Source organism: Xiphophorus maculatus, chromosome 9, assembly GCF_002775205.1.
Source record: "Xiphophorus maculatus strain JP 163 A chromosome 9, X_maculatus-5.0-male, whole genome shotgun sequence".
Classification (NCBI taxonomy): Eukaryota; Metazoa; Chordata; class Actinopteri; order Cyprinodontiformes; family Poeciliidae; genus Xiphophorus; species Xiphophorus maculatus.
Window position 1 is genome coordinate 15,254,078 of NC_036451.1, and position 25,799 is coordinate 15,279,876.

At 38.0% G+C, this 25,799-nt stretch overlaps 1 protein-coding gene across 5 annotated transcripts in view; it reads left to right on the plus strand.

Annotated features, from left to right (window-relative positions):
• cacna1e (calcium voltage-gated channel subunit alpha1 E) overlaps nucleotides 1–25,799 on the plus strand; it is a 106,560-nt gene that overhangs the window by 27,546 nt on the left and 53,215 nt on the right. For all 5 annotated transcript variants that reach the window (XM_023340164.1, XM_023340161.1, XM_023340162.1 and 2 more), the window contains exons 4-6: nucleotides 10,741–11,007; nucleotides 21,493–21,598; nucleotides 21,704–21,843. In XM_023340164.1, coding sequence (XP_023195932.1) covers nucleotides 10,741–11,007; nucleotides 21,493–21,598; nucleotides 21,704–21,843 — 513 coding nt within the window. The remainder of the gene's footprint in view (nucleotides 1–10,740; nucleotides 11,008–21,492; nucleotides 21,599–21,703; nucleotides 21,844–25,799) is intronic.

A 25,799-nucleotide genomic window follows, 5' to 3' on the forward strand; every position in this document is an offset into this window, starting at 1 on the left:
AGACTTTTACCCTCAGGTTGGCGATACAGAGCGCTCTTTGCACACACTTGTCACTAGAGAGACAGTTTCTTCCCTTAGGCTGTCTATCTGGTAAGTACTTATCAGGCAGATATATTTTATTGTAGTTACATAATTTAAAAAAATAACCCAGAATTTATTTGATGTTCATTTTCTTTGGGCTGAATTAAACTTCTGTCAGCCCAAAGAAAAGTTTTCTTAAGGTCTTGGTGAACATGAAAGGGTTTTGGTCTTGGAACTTTCTAAGACATGCTCTTTTCTCCTTCTTTATGTTTGAATTGTGAGTTTTAGACATTGTTCTGGGTTCCATTTTGAACTTATTGGTGAGTTGTCATTGGAGTCTTGGAGTAACGATGTTAACGATTGTTCCTTGAAATTTTTGTTTGTGGATGATGTCTCTCTGTGTGGTTCAAATCCCAAACCTTAGAAAAGGCTTTGTGCTCCTTTTCAGACTAATTAATGTCAACATCTGTTGTTAACATCTGTCAACATCTGTTGTTAAATTTCTTTAGATTGCAGAATGATCTATGATTTTCAAGGACCTTTTTGAAGGCTTTTAGAACATATTGCACATGTTCTATTTAAATGGAGCTTTTTTTATATTATTTCGACAGGTAATCAGACCTGGGGGTATCTAGTTAAATTAAACTCAACTTTCTAAATTTAATAATTTAAGCACAAATTATTTGCTTTATAGCAAGAATTGGAAACCACTTTTTCACAATTGGCCAGGTTGATCTGGACAGTCCCCCCCCCCCCCAAAAAATTTAATGAAATCATTAAACCATATTATACTTTAAGGCGCTCTTTGGAAAATATGTTTTCAACCTGTCCATACATAAAAAAACGATGAGACAGACAGTACAGCCCGCTTAGTTAATGCTAAATAAAACTAATCAAATCTTCAGCTCAGTAAATATTGCAGTAGCTCTTCTCTGCCAGCAGATGGTAGCTACTGCCTTTCAAAATCATTATTTCAGCTTCTCCGAGGAGCTGCTCCTAATTGAATTCAGTCCAAGCAAAAACTTACACAATGTAGGGCAGAGTTTGGAATTCAGATAGCTGCATGTTGGTAGGAAACATAATGAGTGTGACGTTAATGCCTTCAAATTTAACTCAGACCATCAACAGCACAAAGACAAAACTATAAACAGCTGAATCTCTGCAGATTTAATTTGATTAAAAGAGACGTTTTCTTATGTACCTTGAGGATTTATAGATTTTCAGTGTCCCTGGTTTAGCAAAATAGTAGGAATAAAAAAATGAAGTGTAAATTGCAGCGTGGTAGTTTGTTCTTTAAAAATAAGCTTTTCTGATAATGTGTAGGCATTCAGGATAATGTCAACTAGTAGTTTAGAAAAATAAAATGATAAAAAGCACTTAAGTTACAAATCAATTATCTATGCAAATAATCTACCTATACATAACTATATACATGCTGTTATGGAATATTTGCGTCTTTGAAATTGTTTCAGCGACCTTCTGAAACACACTGGTGAGGAATGTGAATTCGGCAGGGATGATTTGGGCAGCGTCAGTGCCAATGACTGCATTGCAGTGTTTTCATGTCAACTATATTTGGCTTCAGGATCTGTCTGAGACCTCCTGGAATGATTTGCTGTTTGCTTTGGGTTCACATTAAGTGACATCGCAGCACAACAGAGCTCTTAGTTTCCCTAAGCAATGGACGAGTGAACATTGTTCACTGCCCAACTGTTGCTTCGAAAACTTTAAACTTTTAATCTGAAAGAAACCAGGTCAGCAGCATGCCCACGAATGGAGTCGTATGTCTGCAAACAATGAACATAACTCAAACCCCTGTGGGAAGCATGATTTATATAGGCTGTGCTATAAAATCCAGAGTTACAACCACAGATTTTGCAGGGCTGCGAATAGGGGGCATGTCAGTTCTGTTGCTAGGAAACAAGTAAGGGAAAGACAACAGTCGAAGACAGAAATCTGGGTTGGGTAAAGAGGGGAGGAGAGATGTTAAGGCGTGGGAGAGAAAGACAACAGAGGAAGGGTAAGACAGGCAAAAAGCAAAAATTGTGCAGGTTAAATTTGTTTCATCTTATCATTTCCTTTTGGTCCTGATAATAGCGAAGATGCTCTTATTTGAGTGTATTGCTGCAGACAGATGAGTATTGATTTTAGAAAACCTTCTGGTAATAACTCATGTTTGTGTGATCAAAAACCATTCCCCAGTGCAAAGCCTAGATTTTCAATTGGTGATGCATCTATAGAGCATTGTTAACACACAACCAGCCACTCACACGCTGCTCTTCTCATGTTTCTACAATTAACATCTCAATGAAGCTAAATATAGTCCAATCCCATGGCCTCTTCATCGACCGACATCAATGGGTCTGGCTTTGTCCTCTGTCGGTCTCTCTGTGTTTGCCCCAAACTTTTCTGTGTCATCTTGAAATGTACACTCTGGACGACAGCACACTGACCCAACACTGCTGTTATTTTTAGGCAACTTACTAGGTTTTATTTTGAGGTTTTGGACATGTGACAGGATTCAGAACCCACAAACTATTTATTAAAGACAGAGGACTCTGTTTGGATGTACATGTTAGATACATTGCATACAAAAGTGTTTACTTTAAAACTGTGCACTCATTAAAGTTTGTGGTCTGATAACCCTAAAAAAGATCCAGGGCATTCAGTTGTTAGCAGAAATAATGTCATGGTTTGAGTTTTTCTGTGTATTAATTTTGAGTTTCCTCTGTTTCTGAGTCTCCGTGTTGTCCTGTCGCCCCTTGATTAGTTCCCAGGTGTGTCTCGTTCCCTGATTACCGCCTGTGTATTTAGTGTCACCTGTGTCTCTGTGTCTTGTTGCTGCTAGTGCTGAGCCTCTGCCTTCCACTCTGATGTGCTGCCAGGATTTTGGACTGTTTTGGATTTGATTGCACCTCGTTCTCATCATTAAAACCACATTTTTTCATCTCATCCTGGTTCCACCGTGTTCTGCCTCACCACTTCACACCGCATTTCATGACAAATAATGTCTGTTGTAAGTAGAGTTTAATTTAGAGGCATGTTGAAGAGGAAAAAACTTTTTGGGGAAACATTAGGGTCTGTTGACAGCAGGACTATCAGTTGTGCACTCTGCAAATCTGTCCGTTTTGTCAGAATGGGGAAAAAAAACTTAAGCCATCCAGTTTGAAGTTTAGTACAAGCCATGTAGCAAAGATATATTTTTTCACAGAGAGCAATATAGGTTTGGATTTTTTTTTATTGTTGAATTAAGTACCCGGTACCTTAATTTAACAATTGTTTTTGTTTATTTGCATCTGTGATGGACTGGCAACCTGTCCAGTGTGTACCCGCCTCTCGCCCGAAGCGTTCGCTGGAGATAGGCACCAGCACCCCTCCCGCTCCGCTAGGGACAACGGTGTTAGAAAATGGATGGATGGATGTTTTTTTTTGCGTTGTCCTTGACTAATATTTAAATAAGTTTGATGTTCTGAAACACTGAAGTATGACAAAAAATGGGAAATCAGAAAGGGGGCAAACACATTTTCACACCACTTTATATGCCATGTTTGGGTTATAGAGAAAGTTTGGTTTTCAACAAGTTTTTTGTTTATTTTTCAGGTGTCATGCATGCACATTCTGCACACCAGCTTTATATTTGGCCAGTCGTACACTCATTACCCTGCATACCTAAACTTGACGCAGGTGACAGTAAGCTGAATACCTAAGCTCACTGACAGTGATGACGAGGAAAAAAAGAGAGGTGTGAGGGTTATATATGTTATCGGTTGATGTTATTAATGCAAAATTCAACAACTTGATTGAAATTTACCTTTTATCACTGCCCCCAGTATGAGTTAGAGGGAGATTTTGTGTCACTGGTGGTTTTTATTTGACAGTAGCTACTAGAAAGGAAAGGGGGTGGAAAAGAAGAAAATATGTAGTAAATAACCCAGATGGGAGTCAAACTGGGGACAGCTGCCCTGACGGATGACAGCCTCAGTACATGGTGCAGCTGTTCTGCCCACTTGGTCACATGACTCCCTCAACTGAAGTTTGAATGCTATCGAAACAAAAGTACTTTCACACCAAGGTCTTTTCAGTCTTAAGCAGTCATCTTGTGATAAGTAAACAATTAAATACTGATAATGTTGCAGTGGATCTTGTCAGATTGAACTGAATGCCTCACAGATTTTGAGCTATACACAGTTATTTTCAGTCTTTTTGACATCGCCTATGTTGTTGCATAGAATAGAAATAATCTTTGTTGTCCCTCAGTGGGGAAATTCAAGTGTAACAGCAGCAATAAAGCATGTAGATTCACACATGTAGAAATGTAGAATATATCAAAATATAATTAGCAATGATATACTTTATAATAAAGACAAAATTAAAAATAATGTACTTTGATCCAAAAGAATGGGAAACTGAATAGGATATGTAATTGTGCTATGGTGTGTGTGTATTTGAAGATTTATTATAATGATAAGCAGGATAAATGACAAGATTTAGATGAGTTAGACAATAAGGGCTCATGCAAAGGAATGCAAATATTTATAAAATCTTTCTTTGATGGTAAAACAATTATAGGCTCCTCCTAGATATTTAAGATGAAATAATCTCTTAATAAAAATATTTCATGTTTTGTCTTAAAAGTGGACTCAAGATGGTGGCAGAGAATATTTGAATTAAAAAAAACAACAAATGACTAACAGGAGGTTGCAACCGTCTGGCACAGGATATGGAACGACGACCAGAGAACCGGAGTAATAATGGAGGAAAGTGATGGAGAATAACAGAGAAACCAAGAATAAAACAATGCAGACCGGAGACCTTAAACTCTGTTTGAGAGTTGGAAGTAACAAAATCTAAAGAATCTAAAACATAATAATTCACCAAAAAGTAAACAAATAGAGGAACAAATTAAGGCAGACATGAAACTTCATATCATAATGAATTATCTCAGCATCATTACCATCTAACTTATTTTTCTCTCCAAGGTTTCTGCAAAGCGAATAATTACAGCTCATCATTTTAAGATTTACTTACTCACATCTGCACTTAGGTTTGTTCAAGATGAATCAAGATGATCCATCTGCCTGTAGCTCTCACAATAGAATCACTTTGTCTGCAGAAATACACCCATCTGCAAAAGTTAATGTTGTCATGTAATGAAACTTGTAGAGGATCTTTGCTTCTCTTTTTTTGATAGAGATTTTTACAATCTCCTGTCTATCTTCATCACAATTAATGTAAACAGAAACATGGTGTGAAACTTTGGATTCATTTACCCTGTGAAACACGTAGCTGCGTGGGAAAATAAACAACATAATAATCGAAGGGAGCGATTTTGAAATTAAATCATTCGAGTCATTGAGGAATTGTCGCAGCCTCACTTCACACTGCGCTTCAAAGGCTCGTCTTAAATGTTTTCTGAAGCAACAAGAAGTCTGTAAGCATTGAAATGTCAGTATATTTCTTAGATCTTTTGTTTTCTCTGTGCTTTTGTCTGTTGATGTTCTCTATATTTATCTGCTGTGGCATTGTTTCCTTGATTTAATTTTTTTTTTTTTCATAAACCTACCTAGGACTAAATCCAGTCCTCTTGTGGCTAAACGTTATATTATCCTGAGTTTTCAATTCTCCTAAACCAAACAACATAAACCTTGACAAGTTCATTAAAAGTGAGCTGATTCAAGCTCTGTGATAATGTGGTAATGAAGGGAATGAACTAATAAGATCACCACTGGAGAAACTATTATGAAACTCTCGAAGGATATTGACGTGGTGTGATCCTGCTGCTCCCTGAGCGTGTTTTGGTCTTCTCATTTGTAACTGCACAATTAAAGGCCCTCCCATAGCTGTCATCAGCAGCATTCTCCACTCTGATGAAAATGTGTTGACATGTTGAGCTCAGACACACTCAGATTCCTCACCTCTGTGTCTCTGTTGGACTTGAAGCAAAGTGCGAATTGTGTGTTTTATTTGCCTCGCATTAGCTGACGGGTCCAACTTTTACTTCTTCTAACAGAAACAGTCATGTTGGGGAGACTGTGTGCATAGAAAAATTATTATATAAATAAATTACAATCTTGAATCATGTGTTAAATGAGGTGTAATCTAAGACTTTGGGTGACCTTTAAATATATTCCTCAAAATGTAATGTTTTTGTGACAGATATCAGTTGTTTGTTATTTTTTTAAAGTAATTTAGTGAACCAGTTGTGTACAGTTATACCAGAATAAGTATAAATGGTCATGAGACTCTGAAAATGTTTTGTTGCTCTGGTCTTAATCACTTCCATTGTTTCTAACATGTTTTAAAATTGGGAGTTTCACACATACAAATCAACCAGCAGCAATTTAAATACATTGTTATATTTAGAGTTCAAAACAGGTGTTTGTGATTAGTTTATGATTGGATTTTTTAAAGTAGTCATTGCTGTAACACAAAATGGGCAGAGCTTTGAGATAGGAAAGGAAGTCAACAGATGGTAATGTGTTATCTGGCAAGAATATAAAATGTTTCCTGGTCACATAAGATGAGCAAAAGAGAGTACAGACATGCTGAATACACTAGAAGGTTTTTATGCTGTGTTTGTCCTTTGGGAAGAGTTTGTTTTGTTAAGAAATATGAGGGTAGTCAATCAGCTTTATTTATACCAGATTTGGTAGAACTGGGACAGTAATGACCAGGTTTCAGGTAAGAAGTATCTCTAGCCAGTCGCTCTACTTTTGAATCTTGTTTCTCAGTTCTGCAGCAGCAGTAAGTCCTATTACCAGAACAGGGAACGTCAACCTGCTCTCATGACGGCAGCTAACCTCAGTAACCCTACATTCCTGGGCTGGATTTCACAACACCAGTTTTACCCAATATTTACCATCGATCACTGTTCTGTCATTGGTGAATAATGGTCCTTCACTCAAATATACAGTAAAAGTATTCTCAGGACTTTATTTTTTTATTTTATTTTGCTGCACTCCGACAACAAACTATATGTGTTGATATTTTATGTGACATAATAACACAAAGTATTTGATAATTAGGAACTGAATCCAAAAAGACACAAGGTTACAATAAAGTATGAAAACTCTGGCATGCATTTATATTCCGTTTGAATCAATGCTTGGCAGACCCACCAGCCACTACGATGCCAGCTGCAGGTCTTTTGGGGTTTGTCTCTGCCAGCTTTCCACATCAAGAGACTGAAAATGTTCCCATCCTGCTACGCAAACTCAATAGATGTCATCTGTAAGAATTTATTTCCAAGTCTTACAACAGATTTTAAGTGGATTCAGGTCTGGACTTTCACTTCACAATTCTTGTACAATAATATGGTTTAATCTAAGATATTTCGTTATAACTCTGGCAGTATGTTTTGGGGGATTTTCCTTCTGGAAAGTGAAGCCTCAGCATTTTTTTTTCTTGAGGATTGCCTTGTTCTCTGTTCACCATTGGATGATAGTACAATAGCTTTCTTGCTACCACTCTTTCGATTTGGATTTCTGCAGCTCCTCCAGAGTTACCACAGTTTTCTTTTGTTAATGCTCTCCTATGAGAGCCTGCCAATTTTGGTGGATTACCATTTCTTGCAGTTATTTCCATAATTAAAAATTTGTGTTCTCTGGGATTTTCAAACCTTTTGTATATTGTTTTATAGCCTAAAAATGTCTTACATTTCTTCACAACTTCCTTCCCTATCTGTCTTAGTTGGTTGTCATGATGTCGTTTGCTCGTTAATTTTCTCCAACAAACATTTGAGGCCTTTATAGAACAACTGGGTTTATACTGACATGGAAATATAGGTGAACAACTTCAGAAGGCAATTTATTGCACATAAACCCATTTCATAGTTTTTTTAGATTTTCATTTGAATGTTTTCAAAACCCTCTATCCTTCTAGAGTTTCTAGTTATTGTAACTCACCTTTCACTTCTCCACATATTCTTTTGCCAGAAGCGGTGTGTAACATGCAACAGAATGTAAGGCACATTTATTGTTTAACAATTGTCTGGTTCGGCATGAAGCAGTTTTCACATGAACTAGTTTTTCTAGAGTTGGGTGCAGAAGATGTCAAATTTGATGCTTTTTCGTCTGTTCTATTTTTATTTCCTGTAATGTGTTCGAGCTCTAATGAGTTGGAGACCACACGCCATTGATCACTGCCTTCGTCATACTGCCATCAACAAAATTCTCATCAGTGCCAGTGTTTTGGTTCACGCTCTCTCCTGTGGTTCAGTTCCCCCTTTTTTCTTGTCTTTTTACCCATTACCACCAGTTTTCTCTCCCAGTTAAATGAAGTGCTGATAGCTGCTGGATTGTATTCTGCTTCCACCCTCCTAGTCATCCCATTAAAGGGAAGCCTGTGAGGAAGACTAATGTTGTTTAGTTATAAATCTGCTGTCATATGATTCACAGCATGCAGTGGTTCATAAGAGACTTGTCTCATTTAAAGAATAATTGTTGTCTTTTAGTACATTTATCTCATGGATATGAGATCTAAAATGACTAAAATCCTAACAATCAAGTAACTAGGTATGAAAACATGTTAAAGACATTTGACTTTGATTTCAAGACGGGAGAATGGGGGGGGGGGTCTCATGCCACCCCCACAAAATGCCGTCCTGGGCGGTTGCCCATGTCACCCATATCAGAAACCGCCTCTGCCTACTGGTGCTGATTGTGTTTGCTTGGGTCACCACAAGGCCACAATATTTGCAAGTGCACTTTTCTGAAGGTGAATTTTTCCAGCAAATTTCTGCAGTTGAATTATTGCAGGTGAAATTGATGGTGCCAAATTTAAAGTAAAAAACAAAATTCATTTAAACATTGTTTTAAATTCAATGTTTAAAACACTCAGATTTGAATGAGACTGTATTTTGTCCATTGGAAGGAACTGGTAATTGTACAAATGTTTTTCTTAAAAAGTATTATTTCTTAATGCAAGATTTTGTTCACAGTCTAACTAAATCTACTGAAATTAAAATATTGCTTTTGCTATCTTTGTCAAGTTTTGAGTTTCTACTACTGGAATAAAACAGAAATTTACTTGAAAGCTATATACATATTTGAACTTTCTGTGTAGATGTCACCAATCTGCAGAGGACATTTATGCTCTTCATGTAACAAGTAAACCAAACTCTCCAAAAAAAGAACTTACATCATTATAAACCATTTAAAGTTGAACAAATTATTTTTCCTCCACTCACGATAGATTGGCATCCTGCTCTAAATGCATATTCTGGATAATGTAACCCCAGATCATTTTCAGTAGATTTGTTAAATAATGATTTCATTCTTCATGGGCTGCACCTTTTAGCGTCTATAGTGGAAGTTTATGATATACAGGAAGAAGCTTTTTGAAACGGATGCATCTTTAATCCGTTTATAGTTGATTTTGGCCTTTGCATTAGATTTATTTGCAGCAACTTTACAGATAGAGAACTATAACGTTACACCAGAATCACCTTTAGCAACATTTTTGTCTTTTTTAAATAATGCCTTCTACTGGAGAAACATTCAAAAATGATTCCTGCATAATCATTTGCAGCAGCAGCTCACTGGCGTTGAAGCCTGTAATTAGTTAAAGACGCTTGCTGCTGTCTTCCTATATAGTGGCTTTTTGTCGCTCGATGTTCCACAACAGGTGTTTACTCCCTCCACCTTCACACCCAACCTTCAGCTCTGATGCGTGACCAGCATGAAGCTGTCTGCCCTGACGCGTGACCACGCACGCTCAACAAACGAATATTGCGTGACACCAATTTATATGGCAGCTGACCGGTCACCAGTGAAACGCATGAATATTTACTTTCTAAAAACGTACTAGACGTTCTGCAAAATCATCAAACTTGTACATCCTGTTTGATTTACATAACTCTCTACGCAATGGATAATTAGCTGAAATATGGGGACAAAATCTACCTTATTGGTTTTATCATTCAGTGTGGATTACAGCTTGCATGGTCAATTGTTTTCCTTCTCCTTATGTGCTGTCAGATTTAGGTTGGACAGGGTGAGGTGAGGTGTGTTGATCCTGTCGCAATTGTGTCCTTTCCTTCTGCTCTCACACACTGCAGGGAAACTGGACACGCTCCCTTTATGGTCCTCCCGTAGCCCGATAGATTGAGTCTTTCCCCCCCCCCCTTTTTTTCTTCTTTCTCCTCTTTGTTGACAGGTTGCTTTTGTTCGCCTGGTTTTCGAGGGAAAAATGTTGTGGAAAATACTTGAGTTCATTTTTCCGTCGTGCTCAGTGGTAGGATGGTGATCAGGTTGTCAACAGAGCAAAGGAGAGAGGAGAGATGCGCTCTCAGTTAGACGGTGGAGTGTTGCTGGTTTATTTAACGAAATCCACGGATCGAGCTGCCTCTCCTGCAGTTTGGGGATGTGACCTGTTGCAGATGTTGTTTTTCAGACTTTAGACGTCGGGTGGATACAAATGGAGTGAAATGAAGCACCGCCGACAGGTTCATTTTAAAAGGCGGATCGCTAAATGAGGAGTTGATTTACTTTTTTTTTTTTTTTTTTTTGTGTGACTTAAAATATTTTTTCTGGGGTTTTGTTTGTTTGTTCAACTTTGAAGTTAATCAGCAATTATGTTTCCGCAAAATACTGAAACCAAACAAGGTCTCTTCAACGCGCTGCTGGCGCTGTGATCGTGGCACCGCGCCCTGCTTTGTGGAGGACTGTAGCCCAATAACCCGCTTCCCTTCTCCTCTCCTCAACCCCGTCTTCTCGATAGAATGGCCCGCTTTGGAGACGACGTCCCGGGCTTGTTGAGCTCTGGGGATGGAGGATCGGAGCGCAACAGGAACCGCGATGGAGCGGCCGTGTCCACAGGTGGGATCTCCCCGGCGTTCAAGCAGACCAAAGCGCAGCGCGCCCGCACCATGGCCCTGTACAACCCCATCCCGGTTAGGGAGAACTGCTTCACCGTCAACAGGTCGCTCTTCATCTTCGGAGAGGACAACGTGGTCAGGAAGTATGCTAAGAAAATCACTGAGTGGCCATATCCTTTTTTTACGTTTTTTTTTTTTTTTTTTCGCTCTGCACGGATGATATCACACTTACCTTGTTTGTTCAAAGTGTCTAAATGGAAAATATAAAAGGTAGGTGAACTGTCACCAACCCTCACTGTGCAACAAAGTCTGATTTTAAGAGTGTATCCACACCCAACCTGGCACAACAATCGTCTAATTACTTTCACAATACTGCAGAGTTTCACCTTTAAGAAAAATAAATGGGATTATTTACCTAATCTCATTCATCTAGACATGAATAAATGTCATTTATCTAGACATTTATCATTTGGAGCACTTGGTTTTGGATCAAGTGCTCCAAAATCAAACTGGAGCACTTGATCTAAAAATAAATAAGGTCCTTTTCCCCTTTGAAGTAACTTTCACAACAGTAAGGCATATAATATGTTGGTTTTTGTTTGTTGGTTTTTTCATTTTGATATTGAAGTTTTGACCGCAGCAAATCTTCTAGCCTAAAATATATTCCAAAATCCACCGAACTCTTACTGGTTTTTAAGAAAAGCCTATCAAACAGAAAGTTATGGTTGCTTGGAAATGTTTGGTTCATTTTTGGCATGTAGAATAAACGTATGAAGTTTCAGCACCATGGATAGCACTTGTGGTACAGAGGTGTTTAATTTTGCTTAATTATGTAAAATGTGTTTTATCAAAAAGATAGGTCACTAAAAAGTATTTAGCTTGTTGTTTTGTAATGAAGTTGAATTATAGAAGATGGGAAACTGTTCCTGAGTAATGCAGGTGTCATTTGCTTCTGTTTTGATGCTGAAAAACGTGCCAAAGCAAAGCAACACAAGAGCTTTGCTATTCATGGCTTAAAACCCTTTCTGTCAGCGTTACATCATGAAGAGCTGCTGATTCCACCTATCAGCAGATGAACACAAGTAAACTAGAATCTTGATAATTGTACTAATTAAGCACAACTATGCGTTAATGATGAATTAATCAAATCATAATATGTGTTTATGTTTTCAGTTTATTTTGTAAGGTCAGCTCAGGGCTTCACAGGTGAAGTGAATAACACTGATCACCCTTTCATCATGGCACCTGTTAGTTGGATATATTTGGCAGCAAGTGAACATTTTGTTCTCAGCGTTGAGGTGCTAGAAGCAGGAAATGAGTGGCAAGGATCAGGATTTCAGTACGTTTAACAAGGTTTACAGTAGTAGACGATCATCAGAAGTGGAAATGCAGCAGGGCTTTTGGTGCATGTGGGGAGCGAAGCCTGACCCATATGTGCCGATCCAAAAGACAAGTAGTTCAAACAGCTGAAGAAGTTTTATTGCTGATGCGATATCAGAATCATATTGCTATGCTAAGGGATCATACTGCTGCAAACTAGATTGCCAATGCTTGGTCACAATGTTGTGCCTGTTCGGTGGAGAGTCCATTACAATCTAAATCATTTTTGTACAGTTTAATTCAGCCCAGATTAAATGTTCACACACAATTCAGTTATTTCTGCGTATTTGATGTTGTTTTTATGAGGTTTGAAATGAAACCCATCCATTACGTTCCTGGTGTTGATAGAAACCAACTTGTTGCTTTACTTTCAAAACAGTTTTACTGTTTTGCGCCGCCTGTTGCAGGGGATGCGGTACACACAAGTGTCGATTGGCGGCGTGTTTATGCTGCCGCTCCTGCTGCTGCTGCTGCACAGCTCACCAGGTGTCCAGGCCAGGTGTGGCCTGTTCACAGACTATTGTTCTGCTCCATTCAGCAGCTTCCTGACTGACTGACTGCTCCACTGCTGAGCTTATGAACACACCTAATAGAAGGAGCCTTCTTTTGTTGCCGACTACTGCCCATTGAGTTTTTTTTCTGGCCTTAAATCTTTAGTCTGGGATCTGCATGTGAATCACACCAGAGATTTTCCAATGCACCACTGGTTTGTCTATTAACCAAGCTGCACTAGAATTACACCTGCTGGCATATTTTATTTCCCCTTCCAAATCAAAATCAAAGAGCTGTGGGTGCTGTTGTGATCAGAAGGAAAGCAGCCAGGCTGAATAACCTCCAGGTTAATTTGCTCTGTGCAGGGAGTGTCCTGTTACGTAGAATGAGCTCCACTGTATCTGATTAACAGGCATTAAAAGGAATTATATGCAATATTGTCTGATCGTCATGCCATATGCTATTACGGCTAGTCATAACTCACCACATCATATTCTGTTGTTTGATATTAAGATTTTGAGGAGAATGGTGCTGAGCTCTTATCAAAAATCAGAAGAATAAACCACAGTAAATGAATACATGAGCTTATGCAATATAACATGTAATCAAACTGATATCAACACAGTCCCTATGAGAAGCTCCAGGGGCAAAACATAAGCATTGAAAGATGCAAGTGCTAATATATTCAGCAGGGATTACAGGGAATACTTGACATTTAGGCAAATATGGTTAGTTGCTCCTTGTAGAGTGTTGGATGCTTTCTGAAAACTCCACTGTGGTGTCTGTTTATCATGAACTGGGGCCAAGAGGAAAGGAGAGGAAAAGATGCAGCCTAAATCCTTGCCAGACCAAACATTTCATTCACAAGTGCCTGGATAAAGTCACCAGTTAACATGTTTCATCAAATTTCTTTGCATGAATCCACCCAAATTATAGATTTGCAGCTTTTAGGTGTTTTTTTTATGGGATATTTTCATTTTCTCAGCCTGGTGCAGTGACTTCCTGGTGTTTTGTTGTCATTGTTTTGTTGCCAGGCAAACAGAAGGCTTTTAGATTAACCACACTGATACAGATCCGCTCAGACGCTTACTTGCTTTGCACCATTGTCATGAATTTCACATTAACCTTGGACTTTTAATGATACATTTAAAACACTCATCTTCCAGGATGAAATGATTATACAGCTGCAAGGATTTAGTAAAACTAGAATTTTTGATGTACAAATCTGAATTTATTGTGGAGTTTCTCTAAGTCAAACTGGATCAAAATGATGCACATAAACAATTTTACACTCCTTTGATATTTGGTTAAATATCCCATACAAGTTGTATCTCAGCCACATGCTTCATGTAGCCATCAACAAAATTCTGGCATAATTTTGATTGAATATTTGCATCCCTTCTTTCTTCATTTTAATCAGTTGGTTTTTTTTTGGCATGAAGACTTGCTGTTCTCCACAAGAACAGCAAGTTTGTTAAGAACAAATGGCATCAAACAGGTGGGTGGTATCGTCCTGTTGTGGGTCTGTGTAGATCTCATTAAATCAACATCTACAGGAATGAAACATGGACACAACCAGGTGGTCCAACAGAAGAAAAACAGTTTTGTGGAGGATAAAGCAGACTATCTTTTGGAATGGCCCCAATGTAAACCTTCAACTTTAGGCCACTGCCAGGAAACTAACCGATCTAAATGAACTCAGCCATTAGTGATAGTAAAAGTGGTCAAATACTCAGAAAAAACTATGTACAAAACCTTGTTTATGGGTACAAAAAAATGTACATTTTTTTCTGCTGGTGGGAAATTAATCCAAATTTTAATAAATATTGTATATTTTTGTGCATATTTCTAACTAAGTGGGAAAGAGAAATTCTAGAAGAAGTTTAGACTTGAGTACTCGTTTGCGAAACACACCAACTCCATCTAAATATACTTTTACAGCTGCTCATGGTTTCATGCATACTACTCAGTAATGGACAAATGCAGAGAAATACTGTAATAAAGACACTGCTGTTTTTGTAATTACTGTGTAGCAAAACCTTCCTGATGGTAACAGATTAAAAGCAGGAGAAAAAGGATATATTTAATGCATAGGAACATTTTCTGGTTTTCTGCAAAATTCCTTCTTGTTGATGTGTACTAAGTTCCTCAAACTGATTCCCAGCAGATGGCTGACCTTACTTACTATGTTTTCATTGTGTATTTTTGTGATCAAACCAGCACAAAACTTTGAAATGAAGCCTTTACTGTCTCCTTTTCTGAATGACCTCTACTGGTTCCACTTTAATCCTGTTAAATAGAACCAGCCCAAGATAAATGGGCTCAGTAACAGACTTTTTGAGCTACCCACTGATGGTTGTCAGGCTTAATAGTTTTGTCTTAAATTAATTGAAATATTTTGTTTTTGAGGTCTTCAACTGCACTATCCTGCTATATTACCAAACTCATGACTATTTGGTACTGTGTACTTTGTGTCGTTGTGTATTATTTTCTATGTATCAAATTATGTTACTGACAGGTAAAAGGTTTATGCTTTGTTGTAGTAACTGACTGCTGTCATAAATGTTTATGTTTTTAACAGAAACAAAACAATAGATTTAACAAGCTGAACAGAATGATAATAGTACTACACTAAAGATTTTTGTTGTTTAAATTATTATTATTATTTTTTTAATTCATCATCTACTTCAGTGGCCAGCCTGGAATGACCTGTTTGACTTACTGCCAAGCATGTAAGAAACATTTGTCAGTAAGAATTTGTTTCTTCATAGCATCACGTTGTAAAGAATAGTGGGTCATGTTCCTCTAACTCACAGGTGTCAAACTCCAGTCCTGGAGGGCCACTGCCCTGCAACGTTTAGATGGGCCTCTGCTGCACCACACCTGAATATAATAATTAGGTCATTAGCAAGGCTCTGGAGAACTGATCTACACAAGTAGGAGGTAATTAAGCCATTTTGTTCCAGTGTTTTCTACCTGTGGCACATTTAAATTCTACAGGACAGTGGCCCTTAAGGACTGGAGTTTGAGACCCCTGCACTGCTTAGATAGGACTTTTTTTTTTCTTTGCTACCGGAAAATGTTCCATATTTCTGTATCACTGAGGCTTTAACCGTTTAACAGTTTTGTTACCGCAAAGCTAGAAACTGGCACTTACATTGTATTTTCAGGGTATCCAATAGACATTTGTCTCAAGTGAGAGTCGTGCAAATCAAGAACATACACTATTAGTGAACTGGCTAGTGGTAGAATGGTTATCACACACACTCTCTTATAATCTCTTATCTCTGCAGGACATCTGGTAAAGGTCAGCCTTGTGTTTGCAGCACAACCTGCAGCTGTCGCTTCACAGTAAGAGCCTCTTTTCTTCTCTGAGTGCTCAATTAACAGAGGATGATCAATTCAACAAACATCCAGAGGCTCCTGTGATTGGCTGAGTGGTGTGGGTGAGCTTATACGATCACATGACACCTTTCTGGATTTGTTTGAGTGCACCTTGTCACTGACAACATCAATGGTGGCTCACCGGAGCAAGGTATGGTTACATTTGTGCATGCCTGAGTCTGACTCAAGCTTGGCTGCCTGAGGGCGTAGCTGATGGAGGCTGATGGCGGCCTGGCAGGAAGATCCAGGGCTTAATGAAGCACTCAGGCTCAGGTTAGACTTGCAGGCCTGCTGAGGACTGGCAGCTGCTCCTCTTGTCTGATCCCCACCAGGATCCCCTGCAGTGGGAAGTTTCCCGTTGAGAAGGTGTACCTCTAAATAATTGATTGTTGGATTTAATAGTTTGTTTCATCATTAGTGCAAACAGATAAGGAGATATGGAGGTTTAAGTTTAAAACAGTGCAACAGGGTAACAGCATTGGTCTTCAATTATATTTTCAGGATGTTGTTCTTTTGTTAAGCTTCACTGAGGATTAAAATTACACAGGTTAATGTTGTAATAAAAATTCCATTAAGGTTGTAAAGTCCATACATATTCCTCTAGAGTCTGATTGGAGTTGAGATGGATCATTAATTTTCCTCTAACTAAATTGCAGCCTTGCATGAAAATAAAAAGGGGCAATTAAGATGGAAATGACCCTGATGGACCCTGTGTTCCTTGTATCCTAAACTAATTTCTCTGTGAATGTCAAAATGATTTTTTAAATTATTATTATTATCCACTGATATCCTGATGACTATTCAAAACAGTATAAAAGGTTCAAACTTGAGAAACTAAATAAGTTTCCATAATCATCCCATGACTACACTCTTAAAGTCAGGCTGAAATCTGGGTTTTTGCTCATGGATTTAATATTTGTGTTTTGCTTTAAGAATGACTTGGGTTTGGGTTTTGATTAAATTTCATGTTTGTTTGGATGCTTCTAGTTCCTGCATAACATGTTCTGTTTTGAGAATAATTGCCACACACAACATGATTTAAAAAAATAATTTAACGCTTAAATATGTCACAATATGAACTTGATATTAGAAAATCGATTGATGTATACTAGATGGTTAACTTATGGCTGCTTACTTTCATATTGGTAAGAGATGCAGAAAAGGATGAAGAGAATGAGACAGGCATGAAAAACAGGCAACAACAAGACATCTGTTGTTGCAGCAGCAGTAGTTACACCACAGCACTTTGACAGAAAGTGGCATACACTGTTTTACATTTATTGCAGGTTTTTTTTTTTTTTGGTTGTGAGAGTGCTACATTGGCAAACAGCCAGCCTGTCTCACTGCTAAGAGTCCTTCATGATAAAACAGTACAGTGTGACTCAGTGAGACTTTAAGTTTTGATTTCTGCTCATGTATCTTGTTCCTTATCCATTAATCATCAAAATCTCCCATTCGTTGTCTTCAGCTCCCTGTTGTTACCATCGTTCTTATGAGCTGTGGTCTTTAAACCAGTTCACCTAACAAGTGCTTGTTTGACCCTAACTGCGGTGAACAGTTTGCTGAACTATTAACACAAATAAAAGGCTTCTGCAACTTTTTAACCACATTTATGACTGGTTGTCTGCTGGGGGCATTAGCATGTAATTTTCTCTAAATTCTCATATTTCAAAACATACAGTTCAAATAAATTGTGTTTTTATTGCTTGGAGAATAATGATAAAGTATAATCTTCCTTAAAATTGATGGAGGCCAGAAAGCAACTGCAAAGGGAGCAAAGACTGTCCCACAACCAGCATAAGCAGCCCAAATACTGATCCGATCGTGTTGTGGAATGATTTTTGACAAGATCTACATGCAAGAAAATAAACGTTCCTTCCTTTGATAGAAATATTTTAAACTACTTTAAATAATTAACTGATCTCACTGTACTTTGTGATAACCAGGATGTAGACAAAGCTTTATCATGGCTCTCTGCCGAGTCTGACATTTTAATGTTATATTTACATTTATTCCACAATATTTCTATGTGTTTAACCATTTCAATTCAAATTTATGCTTTGCTCTTTTTTAGAACAATTTCCCTATGAATTCAGATTACAAGGCTTTTCTTCTGTATATATTTATTCAGTCCTGGCTCCAGCTCATACTCCAGACACATGGCTGAGATCATTTACAGATTTCCAATAAGCCAAGCTCAGATGCCTTTGCTTCATTTTGATTTTCACCTCGGCGTAACAACAATAATCACTGGGGTTTGGATCCAATCTGTGTTTGAGCATTTTCACAGATGCATGGGGCATCACACTCTGGTCTCTGCGTCTATTTTTACACGCATGTTTGAGGAGTCGAGGCAGAGCGCCAGCGTCACTGTGACTCAGAAAGCTCACGAGACGCCTCGCTCCTAAAGCTGGTAGACGAATCACGACAAATATTTCACGTCAGCTGACACCCAGTAAAGCAAGAAGGGCTGATGAGACACTTGTTAAGTTTGTAACTGGGAGTAAAGTTTTTTTCTTTTTTTCAAGGATTAGTGAGAATGAAAAAAGTAGAGAAGAGAAATGAGAGCATCAGCTGCATTTCTATCTGATGTCACAAGTAAGTCACTTCTGTATGTAAAAGAAATTGTAAGTGATGATAAAACATTAAGTGGATAATAATTAGGTTAAATGACTTATCTGCTTTCTATGTAAAGAACCAACAAAGCATTTTCAGTAATACTTCAATTATCCTCAGCATTACAGGGCTTTTTAGGAAAGACTTTTCAGATGGACAAGCAGTGAAATTGTTGAGGGTGAAGCTGGAAACTTCCCATAGTTACTGAAAATGCAGGAAAGATAGGAAGTAAGTCAGATAGGAGCACTAAGAATAGCCAACCAAAAATAAGTCAGACATTTCCCCCCAGGAGCTGCTGAAAAGACAAAGAAAAACCACAAAACCATAAAATTTCTCAAAAAAGATTGAAAAATGTCTGTTAAGTTATGAAGCCGAACCTGCTAATATAAATGTATTCTCGAGTTAATAATTAATCATGCCATCATTTAGTTTGATGAAAATCAGAAATGTATAGTCAATAGGATTACAACATCTGCAGATTTGATCCAAAATATAAATATATAAACATAAAAAGTAGACCTCTGATATCATTATAGTACTATTAATACAATAGACGTCAAACTTTAAGTGTTTTACACCACATGTCATGAGCAATTTCTAGCATTTTATACATAAAAACAAATGATTATAATACATTTTATTTCTCATGTCCAGAGCATAATGATAAAATAAAGTTTTCTTGCAAACTGAGTGGAAAGTGGAGCAGCACCCATCACATTTCCTGTAGAGGTGGGCGTTATAACATTATTAGGTCATGAATGTTTAGAACAGGCTGACGATTCATGTTCAGACATATCAGTTCAGTTTGTCTTTGAGCTTCATGAACAACTTTTTGCGTGTTAATACTGTAGTAGTTACTTGTTTCAATAATTTTCTATGGCAGTAGAATAGCATTTAGCTTGTATGTATAAAACTTCAACAAAAAGCTGAAGTATCATGACGTCCTGTGCTATGGAGGTGTAGCGGTATGGAAATGGTCAAAAACAAAAACACAGTAAGCTCTTTCTTTTAGATGGACATGTTCCTGATGAGACAAATCCTGTTTTTTAAGTTATAAAAATTAGCAGGAAAGCAGCACTGTTGGTATTTTTGTGCATATCTAAGCTGTGCCTTGATAGTGTCTTTATGTCCCAGCCTTAAAGTTCAAGCCTTTGCCTGATCAGCCCAGTCAGCTGACGTCCTCCCCCAAAAATTGGTTATAACTCTTCTCCTCTTTGACAAGTTGTCTACTTATTCTTTATTTCCTTCACAATAATAAAAAAAAACACCTCTGCATTGCATGTTTGGATTAAGCCAAAAATATCAACAACAAAGAAATAAATAAAAAATAAAGGGTGTAATTGAAATCCTTTAATGGTTCTACCTTGGAAAGAATAATTAGTGTTTTCAGTCATGGTTAGTAGTGATTTTGTCATTTATTTCTCACCAATTCTTTGCTGATGTTTAGTGCAATGCATGGTGTCAAAGTCTAGCGTCAGTGTGTCAGCACATGAGATACCTCCACAGGCACACTTCAGCTGCCCAGTAACAGTTTTGTAACGCTGACTTTCAGTGGCTGGAAGAGAATGCTGTTGCTTGGATACCCTCCTCCCCTGTCTCTCCATCTTCATTTATTCACTTTCCTTTCCACTTCCTTATTTTGTTGCATTGGAGCGAGTATCAAATTTAAAAGGCTTCTTAAAATGAACATCTGTAGCAAAAAGAATCAAAAATACCTTTCATGTGAGAATTTCTACAGCAGCAGGTCACTGGGACTCTTTTCACACTTATTTTCTTGTTTCTGTTGTTTACTGTTGTTTTGTCCTCCCAGCAGCCAATCTGAAGTGCAACCCTGTTTTATCTCATGGCCCCTATAGGCTTGTAGGAGCATTTTGTTTGCTCTTTTTATTTAACTTCTCATCATTCATTTGTTCCTGAGTGACCCTGCTGGATAAAACTGCCAACACAACATCGATCTGTCCAGTTCCACTCACCTCCTCCTCACCGTGCTGTTTCTCAAGCATCTTACTGTCTGTATAACATAATCTTGTCCTTCAGTGATCAGCTTTCTTGCTTATCACTTCCTCTTGGTGCATTCTTTTCTCTGCTCTGTTCTTCTTTCTTTAAGCTGCCTTCTGCACATAACCAGGTGAGAGGAAAGTACCCACACAAAGCATTAGATAAAAGTCAGCCAGATTTTAACCAACAACCCGCACAGCTCTCATAATAGATGCAATGTGCCGTTTATAGTAGGACTGACCCTGTTTATACAATCATTTCTCAGAGCCTCAGAGAAATAGACACATTTTTTTGTCTATTTCTGCATCTTTTTGCGCTACAGCTTATCCCAGAAAAGGCACAGGCTGTTTATTATTGCCTCCTCTCAGACCCAAAACTTATAAATCAGCAGGTTGATTATGTTTGATTACTTTATACTGTTGGTTTTATATTGCGAAATTATCTGTTTGTTCATTGAGTGTAAACTACAGGTGAAGAAGGGAGCAGTGTTTGTACTGATAGGCTCTATATCACTGGTGTCAAACTCCAACGTTTAGATGTGTCTGCAGAAATTTATTGGTGTTAATTCAGCCGTTAGATTCAGCTGATTAGTCCAGGGATAAGTCGAAAATTATCGGCTCTCTAGGACTGTAGTTTAAAACCCCTCCTCTTTTAGGTAAGAATTGGTAACTTAAAAAAATAATCACCTCTATTTCTACTGTTTTTATCAGTCTGTGATGTTACTTTACTATAATTGAATTTTGTCATCATCCACAAAGCTGAGCTCCTTAACTTCAGTGTTTCACTCCTTTTGAGTACATGATCCTCACTACCATCATTGCCAACTGCATTGTCTTGGCTCTGGAGCAGCACCTCCCTGGTGAGGACAAAACCCCCATGTCCAAGAGACTGGTGAGACACTCAGACATGAAAACTAAAACACAGACAGAAATCACAAGTGTGCTGCTTTTACGTTTGAGTTCTTTATGCTTGTCTGACTTTGTTTCACACCAACAGGAGAAAACAGAGCCTTACTTCATAGGGATGTTCTGTTTTGAGGCTGGGATAAAGATCATCGCTCTGGGCTTTGTGTTTCATAAAGGGTCCTACCTCAGGAACGGCTGGAACGTCATGGATTTTATTGTAGTCCTCAGCGGGTGAGTCCATTATCATGCTTGTACAAATGTGTGGTCAATGAAATGGGATTAGCATTTTGAACTGAACTGAATAATTGTTCTGAGATGTTATGAACGAATAGAACAACTCATTCTTTGACTTTTATTTAACTGCCTGTTGTTGTAAGGTTTAGCATCAGCTTACATATTTATGGGTTTCCTGCAGGTATTTGTTGATCTGAAACATTTGAATCCACTTCAGTCATATTTTAAGCAAACTTTGTTGCATTCATCCAATTTTTCAATGCTCTCACGGAGCTGAATTTATTCAATTTTATTCTGTCAGTAAATTCTGTTGAAGGTTTGTTTAGTTTAAGATCAGGGCCAAAAGCAGTGCAGTGAGTGCTTTACTGTCACAAGGCTACGAGTACAAAGAAGGTGATTGTGACATAACAAAGTAAACTTTCATAAAAACTTTATCAGCGTGGCAGCAACATGACGGGGAGCAATACTGACATAAAACAATAGCAGGTAAGATGATTAAAGACAAACAACACAATGAGAAATATTTATTTGTGTGTAACTGAGAAACAGACTCTGTTTGTCATGATATTTGGATTTTTGCTTTCTTTTGTCTTGGTGTTTTGATAATTTTCTTAGTGTTCCTTTACGTTCGCTATGTTTTACTATATTAGTTCATATTTGCGTTTAGTTTGTTAGTCTGTTCTTCTAATCTGTTCCTTGTACATTTGAACTTAATTCTCTTAGATTATTGTCAGACCTTTTATTCTGTATACCTTGGAGTCTTACTTGAACTCTCTTTGTGTTAATTCATCTATTCCCTCAGGTTCCCGCTGTCTCTTTGTCACAGCTGTGCCACATTTCCTCTGATTAGTTAGTTTGTCAATTTCCACACTGCCTCTGTATTTAAGCTCCTGGGTTTTCCTTGTTCATTGTTAGATTATTCTGCCCTGTTGCCTGTTTCTTGTTCCAATCTCCATGTCCTGTTTAAGTTATGCAGAACTCGAGGTTTTATTTCATTTTGTTTTTACTAAGAACTGCAAAATACCCTTTTAAAGACAGTTGTGATTTGTTATGGTTTCATTCTCTCTTAGCAGACTATAGCAGTCCAGGTACAAGTGCTTACCTTTAACAGGCTGTTCTCTTACAGAACATTTTACGTCTCTTACTTTGTTAGGAGCGCTACGTGTGTCACCAGTGGAGCAGAAAGTGGAAATGTGTTTGACTGCGAAAGGACTCACTTGATGAGAGAACAAATTAACCTTGACACGTGTCTCTCTTTCTCTCTCTGTTTCTCACGTGCACACTGCTGTACATGTGCACAGATGAAATATTAATCAGTTCACGGCTCATAAGTACAACAGGAGGCAGAAAGGGTTCTTAGTGAATTCTACATGATTTTGGCTCTTTAATTATTGATGAGTCAAGCGAGGCCTTCTTAATGATTCTCTGCTCACTGATGGGTAGAGAAGGGATATTAGGTGTTTAGAAAAGTGACGAGAAGACGATGGCTCAGAGTTCCTGTAGATCAGCTGATGCTGATGTCACAAATGCTGATGAGGACAGTCAACCCCAGACTAAATTAGCAGTCTTATTAAAATACAGGTGTATGCTAATGCATTTCTAATATCACCTGCCTGAATGAGAACCAGGAAGCGAGAGAGAAATAACTTTATCATTCTTTATTTATTTTCATTTGAGGACTGGGAATGGGGTTGTATTTTGTGGTTCCTTGAAAGATCATCCAGTGGTCACCTTTCACTTTCCCCAATTTCTTTTATTTGTTAATTGAAGTCGCAATGAAAGACATGATCTCAAAAACAATGAGCTCCCAAATGTGTCTGTTCCACTCTCATCTGTTCATGATCTGAATTTTAACAACCAATTTTGAATTAGGCAGTAGACGTGCTTGATCTGAATAACACAGCCTTCCAGGTTTCTTCTTAATAATATTCAGCATGATGAAGTGAGCTCCTGATAGATTGCGCTCTAAATTATCATTTTGGCCTCAGTAAGGATAGATGAATGCAGACGGTCCATCTCTTTCTTTCTCCCACGCTTAGTTCATTCAACATTGACGCACATGGAAACATATGAGCCATCATTCAAGGTTTGTAATTTTAGTAGAGTGATTTGTTAGATTAGATGAAAAGCGTTGATAGTATTAGATACATAATCGGAGCTGTTGATCACTTAGTAATGGGGAAACCTTGACCAGCCTCCCACACATCAAATGAACTGCTCTCATCGTGGAACAACTTTACTTTAGCGTGTTATTTATCTTGATTATAAAACAATGCAATCAAGTTTTTTAAAAAAAGTCTTGTTCCTAATGCTGAAGTCTCTTTTTTTTTAAATTCTAGATTCAGTTTTCCAACATTCGGTTTTATATTTTACAAAATAAATTTCGGATTTAGATTTTTAGAGAAAAGTTTTTAAAAAGTTCATAATGTGTATTTCTGCTGAGATCATCTGGCAATTATTGCAGCTATGAGACAATAGTTACTGTGAGCTGAATTAGGTCTCACATTGGAAAAAGTTGTTTCTGCAAGCAGTTCCTGGGTTTAAAATTTGCTCTTTTTGTTTGTTTTCCACTTAGAAAAGTAGATCCTCCCAATGCCTCTAACCATCCAAAAAGATCTTAGATTAATTAGCCGCTGTACATTTCCATAAGTTGTGATTGTTTGAGAAAGTATAATTGTCTCGAATTTCTTTTTTTGTTTTTATGAAAAAATCCAGACTAGGCCACCTTGACACTAGAAAAGAAGTGTTATAAATGCAGCAATAAAAATGACAAAATAAAAAATTGAGACATTCTGTGGATTTTTATAGATAAAAAACGTAACCTGTTAGGTGTCAGTGTTTTTGTGTAGCCACAATTCGTAATAACTTAATACTGGTGAATTCAGATTACTCTCCTCACTTGCTTTTTCCCTTCTCCTGTCGTGTTGCAAATAATTACAAAACTCACTCAGAACTGCACTTTAAAATTCATTGGCCTTTCTGTTTATTAAAATCTAAAGCAATACAACAAAGCTCCAGGGGCTCATCTGGAAATCCTTTAAAGCTTTTTATTCACACAAGCGGGAAGCCTAATTTAACAGTTGTGTTGAAATCTTTGCCTGTGGAGGCTTTACTAAACTGTTAGCTCACATTACAAAAGCCTGCAAACCTTTCCTCTGTGAGTACCCCTAACTCACTCCACATCATGAGCGAACATGTATAATTATGGGAAGCGTTTGCTTACTGTGTCAACGCTGGAGGCCGTGATTACCTCAGCAAGCTTCCTCAGTGTTTCAAGATGGCCTGAGAGAGTGAGTGGGAGGGAGATGTGAAAAACCAGATGGCACTTCCTCAAAGGCTGTTTTTGTGTAGTTGAGGATCGTAGAGGGATGACGGGTTTCCTCAGGTCACCGGCCTGTTACCCCTGCTAAAGATTCAAGCTGTGAGGCAGAGTCAGAAAAGAGAATCAAGCAGGTGATGAAGCAGAGCAGGAGAGAAACTGGCTCAAGAGCAGTGAGGTATGACGGCAATTGTTGTGTGGAAAAAAAACATAAGGAAAGGATGTAGTAGGAGGAAATGAGAAGGACGCCTCAGTGCGTAATCGTATGTCTTAATTGGCACCCTGGCAGTTTCACTCGCTGGCAAGCCCTCCATTAGACTGGCAACATTAGACGCGGGGCAACGCCCACTGAGGCTTTGTGTCACCATAAAGTGCCAGACACTCAGGCAAAGATCTGGTGCAAAGGGAGTTGATGAGATCAACGAGTTTCTGCTGTTTGCTGTGGTTGTTGACAACATTTTAATGAGGGAAAACGAGACATCCTTCATAGTAGTTAGCATTATTTATCTTATTTGACATGTTGGAGACATGATGGCTATATTCATGGCTCATCTTGTACCTGAAGTATTTTCTTGTATGTTTTATTTCTTTGATGACTTAATTATTTGTAATTTTAGTTTCAGAATGAATGAGT